The sequence below is a fragment of the Quercus robur genome, chromosome 10 (assembly GCF_932294415.1).
Source record: "Quercus robur chromosome 10, dhQueRobu3.1, whole genome shotgun sequence".
Classification (NCBI taxonomy): Eukaryota; Viridiplantae; Streptophyta; class Magnoliopsida; order Fagales; family Fagaceae; genus Quercus; species Quercus robur.
This window is the reverse complement of record NC_065543.1, coordinates 37855500-37871362: the sequence shown is the minus strand read 5'-3', so window position 1 is coordinate 37871362 and position 15863 is coordinate 37855500. Positions and strand designations below refer to the sequence as shown.

Here is a 15863-nt window from a genome sequence, read left to right as displayed (position 1 = left end):
AATTTTGACAAATTCATCATTGGATTACATTTTCTTCTTATGCTCATGCTTGCAAAATTCACTAATTAAATGTTTAAATTTCAAGTTTTTGTAATATAAAATTATGCATAAAAAATAAGTTTATGGTTCAATTAGTAAATAATATCTAATTGGCATAAAATTTGACATGCGTATTAAAAATATAAATAACATGTAATCTAACTGTTAGATTTTCAAAATATATAATCATGTTAATTTTTGTTAGTGGAAGTTGTAGGCATTGCCTACATACTTGGTTGTAGCCAAACTTTTTTTTTCTTTTTTTTTTAATAATTATAAAGGTTGTACTTAATGCACAAAACTCACTTTTATAGAATTTGAAAAAAGCTATAGCAGGCAACATTACCTCTTTTATTTATTTATTTTTTTGAGAAGTTGATTCACTGACTCAAATTGATAGCATATCACTTTTGGTGAAAGGCACTTACTATCGCACCAAGGCCATACCAATGTTTTTTATTATTTACGATTTTGTCTTTTGGTTGGACTTTGCTCTCTTTGGTTGGAGCAGTGCCATTAATATTCTTAATATCGAAGAGGGCTATTTTCTTTTCTTTTTTTAAATAATGTCTAATCAAACCATTAAGTTGATCTGTTGTGGTCTTGATTAGATTGGTACTTTTCAGGTCCTGACTAACTCTTCTTTTCACTGTTGGCTCATGCTAGTAAGCTTCCAGAAATGAGGTGGTGGGCCCTTTGAGATTGATTGCCTCAATCTAATGTGAGGTAATCTCTGTTCTTCTGATCCATTAATAACATTGTTTGTATTGGATATATGAGTTTAATATAAAATTGATAGGAGTTTGAGTCTTTGGGAGATCAGCATAATTGAAAGTTTTAAACTGCACTTTCTTAGAAGATGAAATACAAAGTGCCGGTTTGGATTTGGCATCTGCATTTTCAGTTCAGCATTTTTCTTTTTCTTTTCTTTTTTTTCTTTCAAGTGTTTCAAGGAGACAAAATTTAATGTTCACAACTGTAGCAATACTGTTCAAGTACTGTAACAACACTGTTCATGTACTGTTTATGAGACCCACAGCCATTTTATTCAGAAAAAAAATATTAAAAATGGACCTACGGTATTATTCATACATTTAAAAATTATTTTGCTACAGTATTTTCAATTTTCAATTTCAGAAAAAATAAGTTCAATCCAAACTAATCCAAACTAACCCAAAGAGTATCCCACCTCAGAAATGCAGAGCTAAATTACTTCATAGAGCCTAGCATATTCTTCCTTGGCTTTCCCACCATGTTACATGCCTCTGCATAGTCATTTCTACAAGAAAATTGTAGATCTCTTTCTCTGCGTGATCTGTGCCTCCTGTTGTTTGTTGCCATGATCGGGAAAACGTTTTCCACCATGTTATATGCCTCTACACTTGCTGCTCAGGAGAAAACAACCTTCTTGATGTATTCAGTGAATCTACAGTTTTGCACACAATGCAGCAAGTGCAAAGATGAACCTGTCTAAGGTTTATTGTGCCATAAACTTATATATCCTATTCATGCTGGATTAGGAATGAGTGTAACTATTATCTAGAACTTATGAAGATTAAAAAAAAAAAAAAAACTGCTTGTGCATCTTCATTTGTGTTTTGTATAAAACAGCAACCAGGTGTGAAATATAGTAGAAATTGAGTGATGCAATACAGCACACCTGTCTAGTCTCTTACTCTGATTTTTCTTGTTCTTTCTTGACAAAACTAAGTGGCTTTTCTCTAACTTTCTATGGTGCCAAATAAAAAGGCACGAGTTTACTCTCAGCTTGCCTGACTTTTCCAGTTTCTCACAGTCCCAATGTCCTCAGACACGCTCATAAGATGAGTAATGCAATAAATATCATATGCCATCCATATTCAAAGTGACATAAAAAGGAGGGCCCAGCCAAATAAAACCAGTAACACATCAGGAGCTCACTAAACATCCAAGAAGTCAAAAAAATGTTGTTGGGGGGGGTGGGGGGGGGGTGGTGAAGGTGTCGAGTGTGGAAATAAAAGGCCACATCATTGTGGCTTCTGAGCCTTTCAATAATAGATGACCACAAATAAAACTTCAGTAAATTAATTCATTGTATTAATCTATCGTTAAGGATTTCAGAAAGGGGCCAAAAAAGAAAATTTGAACACATAGGAGGGTTACAGTAGGTTGAAGGCTAGCGTAAAATTTAGCTCCTCTATTATTACGAGTGCACAGGAGGGAAAATGCATACAAATTCTATATATAGAACCACAGGTCCAACTATTCTCATTGTTGATGTTGTTCTACAGACAGATTTCTTCTAGAACGCATGTTCAGTAATCTCTTAAATATACACTTCCTTGGAGTAAGAACACCATCACCCCCATTTCCCACATACCTAGAGAACTTCCTTCCAGAACCGAATAGACCTATCAGTGCCACAGGAAACAAAGGCTGCCTCTATTGGTGAATGCTCAAGCCAGCGGGGTGCACCAATATGATTGGAAGGCCACCTTGCTACTTTCTCTGCCGTCAGAGCATCCCAAATTACAATCTGCAACCACCCAAGATTCCTCAATTGAAGCCAAAATTGTTACACTAAAATACACAGGAAGCTGCACAAACCTCATTGCTTGGTTCATCTATGGATAGTACAAATTCTTCAGTGTCATTGAAAACAGCCTGCAAGAAAGGATTAAAACATCTGGTAATATGACTTTTTGGCCCACTAAACCGTAGTGCCAAAGTAACAACTTTCTTTTTCAAAAAATCAAGAGAACCAAGGATTACTTTGCTCTTCAAAAGGAAAACAATTCCTCATATAAAAAAACATATGTGCAAATGGAAGGCTAAAAGAGAAAAAGGGCATAAACTAATTAAAGCATTTTGTTTGTTCAAAAGATTCCAGAAGCACGCCACTCTCCTAGAAAATACTTCAAGAATTCTCCCAGTTTTCACACTTTGGTGGGGTTGAGGGGGTTTTGTGCTAGCAATTATAACATAGAATGCTAGTCTGATAACCATATAAATATTATCCAAGATGCATAGGCAACAGAACTTAGCCAGAAAGTATCCTTTTTCAAGAGTTCTGTAGAAGCCTCATACCGAGGAATCAGTAAAATGAGGTTTATTAAAGAGTGCATAGACATATATGCCTGTTGTCAAAGATGCTCAAAGCACAAACCTTTAAAAGAAGGCTTTCTGTACATACCTGGCACCGCAGCTGCAGATGTGTAGCTCCAAGATATTGTTTGACCAATCTTCCAGTGCCAACTTCCCAAAGCTTCACAGTAGAATCCTTCCCACAGGAGAGAACAAATCTAGAAAGGCAACTTTTTAATTCATCTTACAAAGCCAGTACACAATAGTTGCAAAATCCAATCTTAATGTATCTAATAAGTCAGAATGAAGGTAGAAATGTCTAGAATTGAGTGTCTAAGAAGCACAATTAATTCATCAATTAGATTTCTGTGGACTCTACAGCTAGAAACTGTAAGGGACACCATGACCATGTTTTTCATTCATAGCATTAAACAAAAGCAGCTAGACTTTGAAATGTAAATAAGGTTATTATTCATTGCAGAAGATCATGAAAAATAAGCCAGAAGACTGACAAAGAAAAAGCAGAGTCAATTCTAAGGTCATCATTAGTATCAGTGCCTTGTCTTGGTGACAGCAGTCTTTACCCTCCAATCTCTTCCTCATTCAAGTCCAGTGCATCTAAAGCCATATATTCCAGAAGAGAATTTAATCATATCATTCATTAGTTATGTTATTCACAGTCATGAAATAGCTGGTTTGCACTAATAGAATTTATAATGAGAGATTCGCCTCACTTTCTATATACACGCATGAATTCATGACCGAGTGTAATTCCATGAGGTATACCTTTGATCCTTTGTAAAATTTGCACCAGTGACCTCGGCTGCTCCATGTGCACCGACTATGGATCGCACACAATTTGCAGTTACTCCATCCCATAACCGTACAGCACCATCTTTAGATGCTGTAACATACATGCCACCTGTAGATGAATACCTAACCTGCATGATTCATGGAATTGATTTCCGTAATGACCTCGAAGTTAGCTGTGAAATATGGAAAATTAATCATTCTAAGTGCGAAATAGATTGAGTTGACCATGCCTGATTTATGGATCCATTAACACCTATCTCTGGGACATTTGAAGATAGATAGCACTGGAAGGTATTGACATCGTACAAATGTGGGATTTGGTGATCAGTTCCTGTGATTTTTTCCCCATCAAATTAAGGGTGCATGATACTGATAAGAATTCTGGTAGAAGTACTAAAATCCATCATTCACATACATTTTACATAAGATTTTACTCACTTCTGTGTAGATCAAGTTAAACCTATGCAGAAATTTATTAGAAAATTATGACAGCATCAGAAATTTTGGTGTGCAATTTTCCAATATAGATTATCATAAATCAGTTCAATTGCACAAGCTCTTCCACACCCCCACACCCCCCCCCCCCCCAACATCTAGGTAATTACCAACTAATGTATAGCATAAAATATCAAATAGGTTAAGACAAATGATTAACAAATATATGTTTAAGATTGAAGAATGTAAAGAAGATTATTACCTGCTAAAAGAAAATCCCCAGAAGGATGAAAAGATACAGAACGCACATTATGCGTATCCTGGATTGTGTCAAACAGAAAAATTATGAAATGAATGTCAATCTATACTTGAATAATAAATTGTGCTGCCAAGTTCAAGAATTAATGCTTTTAATAATTTACGAGCAGGACCTGGATAACTCTGAATGCTCTCTTTGCGGTCATTTTGGAAAAATCAAAGAACCTGGAAAAGCATCAGTAATTGGAGCATAACAAAATCCTAGTCAAATTTGAGATAAATGAAGGCTGTAGTATTTAAGCAGCTTATAACAGATCTAAAAGGAGAGGGAGGAAAAATATGTATGATGTTAATGAGTCAAAGAAATTATATGGTATTAAAGACCATATAAAATGAAGACAACCTCATATGCAAAACTAGAAAAATTCATACTTTATAGTGTGGTCTTTGGCCCCAGATATCAGAACAGTATTTTGAGGATGGAAATCCAAATCATTTATTGGCTGCAATTGTATAAGAAAAGAATTAGACATTATATGGAAAGATACAGCGACATCCTGTTATCATCTCCAATAAAAAAGAAGAGGAAAGAAAAAAATGCCTAGAGCTGATTTTAAGTTTACCCAAAATGATTAGAACAAACTTGATCCAATCATCACAAGTTCAAGACATTACTCAGGTAATCTGAACCAAGCTCAGATCCAAACATTGAGATATCAAACACTAAATAAAAAACTGATAACTTCTAGATGTATGATGTTTTGTGATAATTAATATGATATTACCAACCAAAAAAAACCCGAACAAAATACTTTTTGAACCATTTCACACAGCCATTGGTACTATTCAATAAGATTTAATTACTTGTATATGGTCATAAAACGTTCGTATGACAGGTCGCACAGGACCATCCCTTGCATCTGGCAGCATCATTTGCTTAATTTTTGCAACCTGTATGAGAAATTGGCAAACTATGAATAAAAGCTCAAGTTTATGAAAGAGTCAATCACATGACTAAAAGAATCAACACCTCAAAGAGCTTTATTGATGTGTCTGCACTTCCAGTGGCAACAAACCTCCCATCAGGACTAAATCTTGCACATCTGGCAATATTCTAGAAATTTTAGCCCATCAGTCCAAATAAGATGCCCAGAGGTAATTGGTTCATAGAAAACTCAGAACACTAGATTAAAGCAGAGCATAAAATTGTACATTACTCTAATGCATACCTTGTGCTCTGAAAGATGTCGTGTCTCATGCTTCGGAAAACTCTTTGATGAGCCTTTTGCATCTTGCACAGCACTGGTTTGATAAAAGACATACATTATCAGATTTTCAACCAAAAATAAAATTCTTTAACAAGGATTAATTTAACGAAGTATTGCAAATATGTCAACTTGGGGGCTATCGTTGCTGTACCCATATGTTTCTATACCCCAAGTATTTACTTCAAACTAACATACATCAGAAATTTCCTAGATATTTAATCACATTAAATCTACTTAGACTCTAAAATATCGATGCCTCATGTTCCCTAACTCGCATTGAGCAAAGCAAGAACGACAGATGACAACAATTAAATATATAAATGTGAGGAAAAAAAACATATGAAGATGTATTTTTGGACAAGTGAGAAACACAAATCAATGCCTCATAATAGTTTATATGGCCCATGGGCTTTAACTCAAGTGGTGAAGTTAGGATGCGGTAGCTCTTAGGTTCAATACTTGCAAAGCAAGAAAGAAATGATGGATTATGCAGGATGAAAGAGCAAGCATTTCACAAAGGGTATTATTTTCCTGATCATGATTGAGAAAAGATTATCTAAAATACTCGATTTCAAGAGGGAAGAGAGGAATGACCTCCTCTATCAGCAAGTAACTGCCTACTACATTTGATGTATACCAAACATGAATAGAAGTGAACTCTTTCTCCAATGGCAACATATAAAACACTCTCTTTTCGAACATTAACTTATTTCCTCTCCTAGCTTACTTTGGGCTAACTGATGACAGCTTAAAATTGCCTTCTCCAACAAAACTTGTGAAGGTCAAGACTTTTTCTATATCTCAAGAACACCTCCATTCCTACAATAATCTTTAATACCTGGGTTCCCAAAAGATAGACAAGCAAAATTAAATTTATTTTTCTGGACAGGGTGTGGGATCAAAGTCTGGAAATCCTCTCAAGGAAGAAGGCTGTTTCCTAAGGGGCGTTGGATTTATAACCACCTAAAAGCAATGAAAATGAAGATATTCTTTTTAAAACTACCCCACGGTCTAATGTAGAAGTAGAAGCTATGTTACTTACAATGGAAAACAACAACTCCTAATAAGTAATAATAGAATTTAGTCAAATTGACAAAGAAAGTTATTTAGAACAAAGGGCTTGCCTGAAATCAACAGTAGCGGTTCGAGGAGCAGGGATTGAGCCATATGCAGCAGCAGGCAATGAAGTGCCCAAATCATACAATGCAGATGAAGTGACCCCTTTTAACATCTCATCTTTCTCCGCTGCAAGACCCTGTTGTTATGTTATCACCTCAGACCCCCCCCAAAAAAAAAAGGCTTTCTTTCTATTGTTAACCCAACAATATACAAATTAAAAGAGGGAATGAACCAAAAAGAAAAAAAACCCAGAAAGCAAATAGAATAAGAACCTTAGCAAAGAGCTCAAGAAGCTTATTAGGTGGAACTTCGACATTCAATGGTGTCATAGTTGCAGAAGCAACTGCACTTGCAGCCTACAAAACAAAAATAAAAGGAACCCACAAAAAGTTTAAAACCTTTACCACATTAGAAACTATTAGTTTGAAGAGGTTGGTTGGCTTTGCCTGGTTGAGATTGTTGTCTCTAAGATGAGCAACAATGAGAGAATTGAGGTTTCTGTAGAGCTTCCCATCTTGCAGAGTCTCCTCCAAGCTGCTGTTCTCCATTTCAACCTATAAGGCTATAACCCTTTTCTTTTGTTTTACCACTTCACTTTTCTTTGATCCCCAGATCTTCAAATTTAGATATTTGATATTTACAGAGAGATAGAAGAGGTGATTTGAACTTGAATGTCTGAGTTTGGAACACCAGGAAGTGTTTGACAATGTTTGAAGTTTGAAGTACTGTATTGGATTCTATGTAAGTAACAGGCTGCTTGTGTCTGCGTTTACAGTTTGATTGGAAGAGGTCAGGAAGGGTTTCCCAAGTTCCAGTTCACAAAGCCGTTTTGTTTTCGCTACCAAAAGGGTGATATTGTATCGACATTTTTGGCTCTTACATCGGCTAAAGCCGCCGTATTAACTCCACAAAGATTATTTCCTCATGTACATTTGTTCTTTTAATTTGAAAAGTACGTGGCAGTCCACACATAAGGTATATGGCATATAAATATTATTTTAATATTGCAGTTAGTCATGTCTGCAATTTTTTTATTTATTACTTAATGATGTTAATTATTTTGACACGATGACAAAATAATAGGACCTAAACTAACATATTTCAAATATTAAGGATCAAATTAATACATACTGTAAATGTTAGATACCAAAAAGATAATTTACCCATTCTCCTTTTTTGGTTACAATTTTGTGCAACTTTTGCTAACGTGAATCAACGATTAGACAATTCCAATTCCCCAAGTGACTGGATATCTACAAGAACAAAAAAAAGTGGGGACTTGGGAGTGGCATTAATCTAATAACTCCAATACTTAAACGAAAATTAGGGGTAATCTTTTCATATCTCTCAAATTTGGGTTATAGGCCTTCTTTACAGGTAAACTTATATTCTCCAAAAGCATTACTCTCTTCTCTCACATGAGGGGTGGGCTTCACGGTGAACCCACATGTGAAGCCCATCCCTCATATGAGAGAGGGAGCATTGCTCCTAGACTACCTAATAATTTCCCTTTTCTAAGGGTTTTTATTGATTTTATGCCATATGATCATTATGGTCATAATGAACCTATAATGAGAGGCATAACTGCTTTCATTATGGAGAAAGGATATGCTGCTTGCCGCAAACTAAGTTACAGCAATTCCTTCAAAATATATGTATGTCAAGTGGCAATTTGGTAAAAACTCAATCTTGATAATATAGTTTTCATCTAAAAATTCAATCTTAATAAGGAAGTTTTCATTTAAGACATTGACATATGGGTATTTTTGTAGGAGTTACTGTAACTTAGTTTGCAACAAATCCTTTCCCTTCGTTATGGAGAAGGTTTTGGACATGAAATTGCCAATTTCTTTGATAGGGCAGCGACCACCAAATGTTGTGCTTAATCTTTTGTGCTCATGCTTTTAGGCCTGGGCTAAAGTGTTTGCTTATTGTAGTCAGCCATTGGAGCTATTGGGCCTTACTTCCTCTTATTCTCATTAGACATGAACGAGACTCTGACCAAGGCCCATTCCTTTAGTACGCATTTGCACTTTTGTTGAGAAGCATTGTCATGAGCCATGCTGCGAAGGTTTTCTCTCAAAATCTTAGATTCTTAATAGGAGACTTTAAGATTTTCTTTGTTGAGTTTGTCTGTTCTAAACTAAAAACATTTGATTCGAAAGAGGTTTTTTTTACAAGCGTTACCAAATTCCTAGTTTCATTAGGATTTGAATCCCTAGATTTGATGAACAAGTGTGTACAGTTGCTTTTAGGGAGGTATGCTTTTATGTGGGGGCTTTATAGTGATCATGGCTTGCTGTGAAGGTCGGCATCTAGCTAGTAAGAGGGATTAGGGTTAGTTTGGGTTTGACACCTCAAACTATGAGCTGGTTCAATTATTTGATTTTTTTTTTTTTTTTGGAAAGAGTTTCAATCTATGACGTCTGCTCCTGAAAACACCAATCAAATTTTGGTGTAGGCAGGGATTGAACCCTAAATCTCTTATACAACCATTAAAGATTACTAGTTGAGCTAATTTGAACCCACATTTTTTATGTTTACTTATTATACCAATTAGTTACGTTGTAGGACCAATAATTATACCCTCTAGGTGTGTTAAAAGCCGTTAATGGTTTAGACTCCCCCTTTTAAGTAAGAATTAAATGCAAGATTTCACTTCATTCTTTAAGATTCTTTTTCAGCCTAGATAAAATTTTAAAACGTAGCCTACATGTTTTTTTTTTAATTCGGTAAATTACTCTAATATGGAAAAGGGGAAGAAAAAAAAAATCATTTTTCTTATGTTCCTAGATGTTGTTACGGGCTTACCCACGATGTTGCTTATTTGACCTCTTTTTGTATGACTTGGGAATCCCAACCCATATTATTTCTTCCTTTTCGAGGGCAAAAATGACCCATTACCATCAATTTTCAAAATAATTTGCCCAGAAACACTGTTTCCAAACTATATAGCAATATACCACTTTTTTAGGTACTCGAGCTTGCCAAGCTCGAGTACCATGTTTTTTTAATCCACTATCGCCCCATATTCAAGGAGACCTATAGTGGCGTTTTTAAGCCCTATAGTGACGTTTTCGGGCCAAAAAACGCCACTATAGGGCCCTTTCAACCTATTATGGGGACTTATAAAAAAAATTTGCAGGAAAACGCCGCTATAGGGCCCAAAAACGTCACTATAGGGCCCCTTGAACCTGTTATGGGGACTTTAAAAAAAATTTTGCAGGAAAACGCCGCTATAGGGCCCGAAAACGTCACTATAGGGCTTAAAAACGCCACTAACTTATAAAAATTTTTTTGCAGGAAAACGCCGCTATAGGGCCCGAAAACGTCACTATAGGGTCCCTTAACCTGGTATGGGGCTTAAAAACGCCGCTATAGTGCCCGAAAACGTCACCATAGGGCTTAAAAACGCCACTATAGGGCTCCTTGAATATGGGGCGATAGTGGATTAAAAAAATATGGTACTCGAGCTTGGCAAGCTCGAGTACCTAAAAAAATGGTATATTGCTATATAGTTTGGAAACAGTGTTTCTGGGCAAATTATTTTGAAAATTGATGGTAATGGGCCATTTTTTCCCTTTTCAAGTCTCTAATAATGTTTGATGGGCCAGTTCCCCTCATGCCTCCGCCTCCTCCCACCTCTCAACCACTGCGCTCTTAATAAAATATAATTCTTATTTACCCAAAAAAAATACACGCACACACCAATTCTATTATGCAAGAAAAATGCCTCTTATGATTTGGCCAAAGTTACAAGATTTGTTGGAATGTGATTCTTCATATTCGGGTTTCATTTTAAAAAGTTGAAATAGATATTATTTTATATTATGATTAAACTACTCACACACACATGTGACTTCATACATTTACACATACCTAAAAGAAAATACATCAATCTTTATCACATACTATAATTGACCAGGTCTCTATCATACAGCTAATGAACAACCGTTTAATTTACTAAATAAAAAAAAAAAATGATACAACCATAATAACAAAAGGGAAAATTTCCAACCTTTGGCCAAAAACAAAAGTCCAAATTTATTAAAAAATTACAATGTCTTGACTATATTACAGATCAAATGAATTTAAAATGTTTGAGTAGCTCACTTGTACCTATCATATGTGTTAAATATATCATTGACAATAATTTTCATGGCCCAGATGATAAGGACCAAATTGAAGAATATTGCTTGTTAATACTAAAATGATAGTTAGATTCTTAACATAAAACTATCTATAAGTTTACCATAAGTAAAGAGGTTTAAAGTCTGTGTTGTGTATCCAAGAATTAAACCCTTTTGGATATACACCATTGTAAGTTTCTTTAAAAAACTTTCTACCCCTCTCCCCATGTGTGTTAAAAATAAATATTCTCAAAAGAAAAAATAGTGGTTAATCCCACATTGGAAAATGAGTGTGAGTTAAAGAGGTTTAAAACCTGTGTTGTATATCCAAAAGTAAGGCATTTTTGGATATATATCATTGTAAGTTTCTTTAAAAAAAAAACATTCTTTCCCTCTCTCCGTTCTCCGTGTGTGTTAAAAATAAATATTCTCAAAAAAAAAAAAAAAAAAAAAGTTTACCATAAGTGAGCCAACTGACAAATAAACTTGGACTATTATTAATATTTCATTTTAATACAATCCCAGCTGCATGAACATATTATAATTAGTTAAATATTGAGTGGTAAGTACTAAGCAAGTAAGCAGTCCCATCAAGATTTTATTTATTACTCAATGACACTACCTATTAATTAGTGTTATGAATATATATTGAGGCAATAGAAATGTTATCCACCAAATAAGAAATAGAGAAAGACTGAGTAATTAGAATTTTTTGTCACAGTAACATTGCCTATTTTTCTTACAAGAAAAACCATAAATAAATAACTAAATAGTCAAGTTTTCTCCTCATTTTTTAAATAGTTGAAGATGTAAGCAAGCAAAATGAAAGTGCTCTCTTACGTACAGATCTGTACCCATTTGTAATTTGATGATGAGTAAATGCCTCTACACTTGACTACAAAACTATTTCATTTTTTCTTTCTAGTTTCAACTTTCAAAGACACAAGGCAATGAGTCACCAAAAATAAAAAATAAAATCAACAGCAACAAGAACAAGAACAAGAATTGTATCCGAATTTGATACCAAATTGATTATATTATATTCTAATTTAATTAAAAAAGAAAAAGAAAAAAAAAAGGGTATAAGTAAACACTAAAAGAGAACTGAGACCAAGTTTTGCTGGCATACAGATTGTGCAAGGATTTGAACTTTAATCATACATTTTTTTTTTTCCCACAAAAACACGTGCTAGCATGTGCTTTCATTCATTGCACTATGTAGATTCCTTTAGTTTTATGGATCATGGAACAAAGGAATTTTGGGTGTTTTTGATATACATGTGGGTGAAAAAATATGTTAAAATGTATATAAGTGTGTTTGAAATGTGAAAAAGATGTGTTGAGTAGGATTATCAAACGGGCCCAAGAGAGGCAGACCAAAGAGAGGGTTTATGGTAACATATTTGAATTGCTCCACCGTGAAGTTTTAGGCCAAACCAATTTGACAAAGTTTTTGAGCAGGGCTAGCTCAATTCGTTTGGGCCTAAAGAGACAATTTTGAGTTGAACATTTTTCTTATATTTAAATATTAATTAAATAATACTTTTTTTTTTGGATAATTCAATTGTTATAGTAAGTGGGGGAGGGGGGTAAATAATACTTATTTAACTTTTGATAATAAACATTGAAATGTGGTAATAAATTTTTCTTTAAAACTATAGCTCCGATTTTCATTTTATATGATAGAAAAAAAAAATTTCTCTTCAACTTCTAAGCATTCAATAGATTGGAAATTTTTACACCCTTAAATTATTGTTAACAGTGTAAAACATATTATTAGAGTGCGCAACATTCGAAAGAAAATAGTTTCTTGAATAAAATTTTATCTTAATTATTATTATTTTTTTTTACCATTTGACACAAATAAATAATACATTTTTTTTGCTGGGAATAAATAATACATTTTATTGTGCAATAGAGGGGGGCTTAATTTTTTGTTTTTGCTACACTATAAGAAAGATATGACATACTATTGGTTTATTAAAGGGCATTTTTCCATTTGGAGGCCTTTGCCAAAATTGTCAAAAGGTTGAGCCGGCTTGTTTTTTAGTACAATAAAAAATTCGGATTGGTATTACAAAAGCTTAATCTATATATATATATATAAAACCGAAGTCTTCAAAGCTCCCACAATTTTCCACGTCACCACTTTTTATTTTATTTTATTTTAGATTCTTTTTATTTTAGGTTTTATATCTTATATATTTATTATTAGTTTAAATAAAACTCTACTAGATATATGTTTTAAGAGCTTGAAAATTCTACTTCAACTAAAATTCAATAACAAAAATTTCAACAAATATATAATATAAAATCATTATCTATATATATATATATATATATATATTAAACCATACGGATCTTGTGTAAAGTCAAGTTGCTCAGGCTTTTACGGCATCTGGATATTGTTGAAATTAAGCGCATCATGTTGCTAATGATGACTTGACTTGTGAACATCATCAGTTTTATATGCATACAGGTAATTTTCTTAATATCTTATCTTTCTTTTCTTTTCTTTTCTTTTCTTTTTTTTTTTTGTGCTTTTCTTTAGTTTTAGTCTTTGTTTAGCTCCCATGAAATTTGTGGTACGAAGTACTTAGCATCATAGGTAATACTTAGCCTCTTATTCAAATTTGAGAGAGTCTTCAATGTCAGCTTTGATTATTTTTATTATCAAGTTGAGATTTTAATTGGTTTATCAAGCATGGGTTAGTTGAGAAATCCAATCCTCATATGCAATTGACAGATGATTAATAGGAGAGACAATAACTTATTATAAATAGAGGTTGAGGAGTTTAACAAGGTTTTGGGCGTGTGGAAAGCATGGCTTAATGAGTAGCAACATGAGAGAAGTCGATGGAGGGGAGGAGATTGGAGAGTTTTTAGACTCTTTTTTTTTTTTTTGTGAGAATTTTGTAGTGTATTATTTTGGGTATTGGGAATTTTATTATCCAAGTAGGAAATAGAAAACCTAGGTTTAAATAGTTGATTTGTTATTTGTTGTTTCATATTTCTAAATTGTTTCTATAGTTTGTAAGTGTATGGAAGGGATTAGGGTTATATGGAGTGTGGTTTTTGGTGGATAAGGCTAGAAAAATATATAGAGGTAAGGTTTAGAATATATAGCAATGTATAGATCCTATGAAGTGCTATGCATTTTTCTACAAGGAAATATATGAACTTAATTGAAATTTTACATGATGAATAATGTTATTTATTTATTTTATTTATGGATTGTGGCAAGATGGTTGAGATTTCTATGCAAGATACAGATGGAGTAAATACAAAAAAAAAAAAGGAAAAAAAAAAAAAAGGAGAAGGAGAAGGAAAAGAAGAAGAAGAAGAAGAAGAAGAAGAAAAGCTAGAGGTAATAAATGCTTGAAATTATTTAACATGTGTTAATTATCCCGTGCATCGCACGGGTTAGCGACTAGTAGTTATTAGTTGTTGTGGAAACCCTATATTTTCTTTATGAGGATGGGGCACATTCTTTTATTTATTTATTTTATGCAACCGGGCACATTCTTTAGTACAATTAAATTTGTCACTCTACAAGTATAAGTGCTTGTGAGGTGTGGGGGGCAAGGGCCGTGGTTCAAATTTCTTAAAGGGAGCTTCACATACATATATACTTAGATTAGGTTAAAGTAGAATTTCTATCTTGTATAAAAAAAAAAAAAAATAGTCCTTTTACTATAAACATGATATGTTTAAATGCAATTATAAGTACTAAGTAAATTCTTATCAAAAAAATGATTCTTAAAAAAAAAATCTTATCAAAAAATAAAATGCATCATAACTAGTGGCTATGGCCTATGGCTAGGGGCGAAGCTGTGTTGAAATTTTTTTGAATATATATAATTTTTTTAATGTTTTCAAATTTTAGTCTATAAAATAAGAGTTCCCCCAAATATTTGAATTAGTCCAATGATGCTCTTAAAAAAAATAATTGGTCTAATAGTAATAAAGATATAACTTTATTTTCACAATTTTATTTTTTATTGTAAAATGTGCTCTTATATCTGTTAAATATTTGATAAAGTTTAGCATCAAATATATTTGAATCTATCTTTTTTAACTCGTTATGTGGCGATTAACAAGTTATTGACTCATTAAAAAAATCTTGTCATTAAAACTATACATGAAATGTGTCTTTAATTGCCACATAATAGGTTAGAGCAAGATAGCTTCAAATATGTTTGGAGACTAATTTATTCCTCTAAGTTTTGGATCATTCATATTTTTGAAAATTTCATTAGTTCAATTGAAAGATTTTTTACTTACTTTAGTATAAAATTTGATAATGAGGGCGTTTGGATTCAGATGAATCCTACGTCCACGTTTCCAGAGTTGCGTTTTACATTTTTTTTTTTTTTTGGCCCGCATTTGTTGACTTTAGGGGGACAAATTTTACTGTTATGAACAGTAAATACACTATTCACACATTGTGCTGACACTGTTTACGCATTAAAAAATATTAAAAATAGGTCCCACGGTACTATTTACACATTTAAAAATTATTTTACTACAGTGTTTTCAGTTTTCAGTTTTCAGTTTTCAGTTTCAGCAACAATAAGCTCAATCCAAACGGACCCAATTTGTATTTAAAATGAAATTTTCTAAGAATTTTACTATGGAAATGGAAAAAATGAATTTTATTTTATGAAAGATCGCCATCAAATATAATTTTGATTGAAAATACTAAACTCTATTTTTTTTGCTGGGCGTGTGTATATAT

At 33.3% G+C, this 15863-nt stretch overlaps 1 protein-coding gene across 2 annotated transcripts; it reads right to left on the bottom strand.

Annotated features, from left to right (window-relative positions):
• Positions 1-2195: 2195 nt before the first annotated feature.
• On the bottom strand, positions 2196-7838 carry LOC126702242 (cleavage stimulation factor subunit 50). 2 transcript variants are annotated; one of them, XM_050400908.1, is made up of 14 exons: positions 7442-7838; positions 7268-7351; positions 7001-7131; positions 5838-5910; positions 5639-5722; positions 5473-5559; positions 5041-5111; positions 4782-4833; positions 4613-4670; positions 4141-4246; positions 3889-4038; positions 3212-3320; positions 2626-2682; positions 2196-2554 (listed from the first exon to the last, which is right to left on the bottom strand). In XM_050400908.1, exons 1-14 carry the CDS (start codon positions 7541-7543, stop codon positions 2399-2401), a joined length of 1320 nt encoding a protein of 439 aa, XP_050256865.1. In that variant the 5' UTR covers positions 7544-7838; the 3' UTR covers positions 2196-2398. The 2 variants fall into 2 exon arrangements, with proteins under 2 accessions (XP_050256865.1, XP_050256866.1); XM_050400909.1 differs by lacking the exon at positions 7442-7838 and having other exon boundaries at positions 7001-7121.
• Between the last annotated feature and the right edge of the window lie 8025 nt (positions 7839-15863).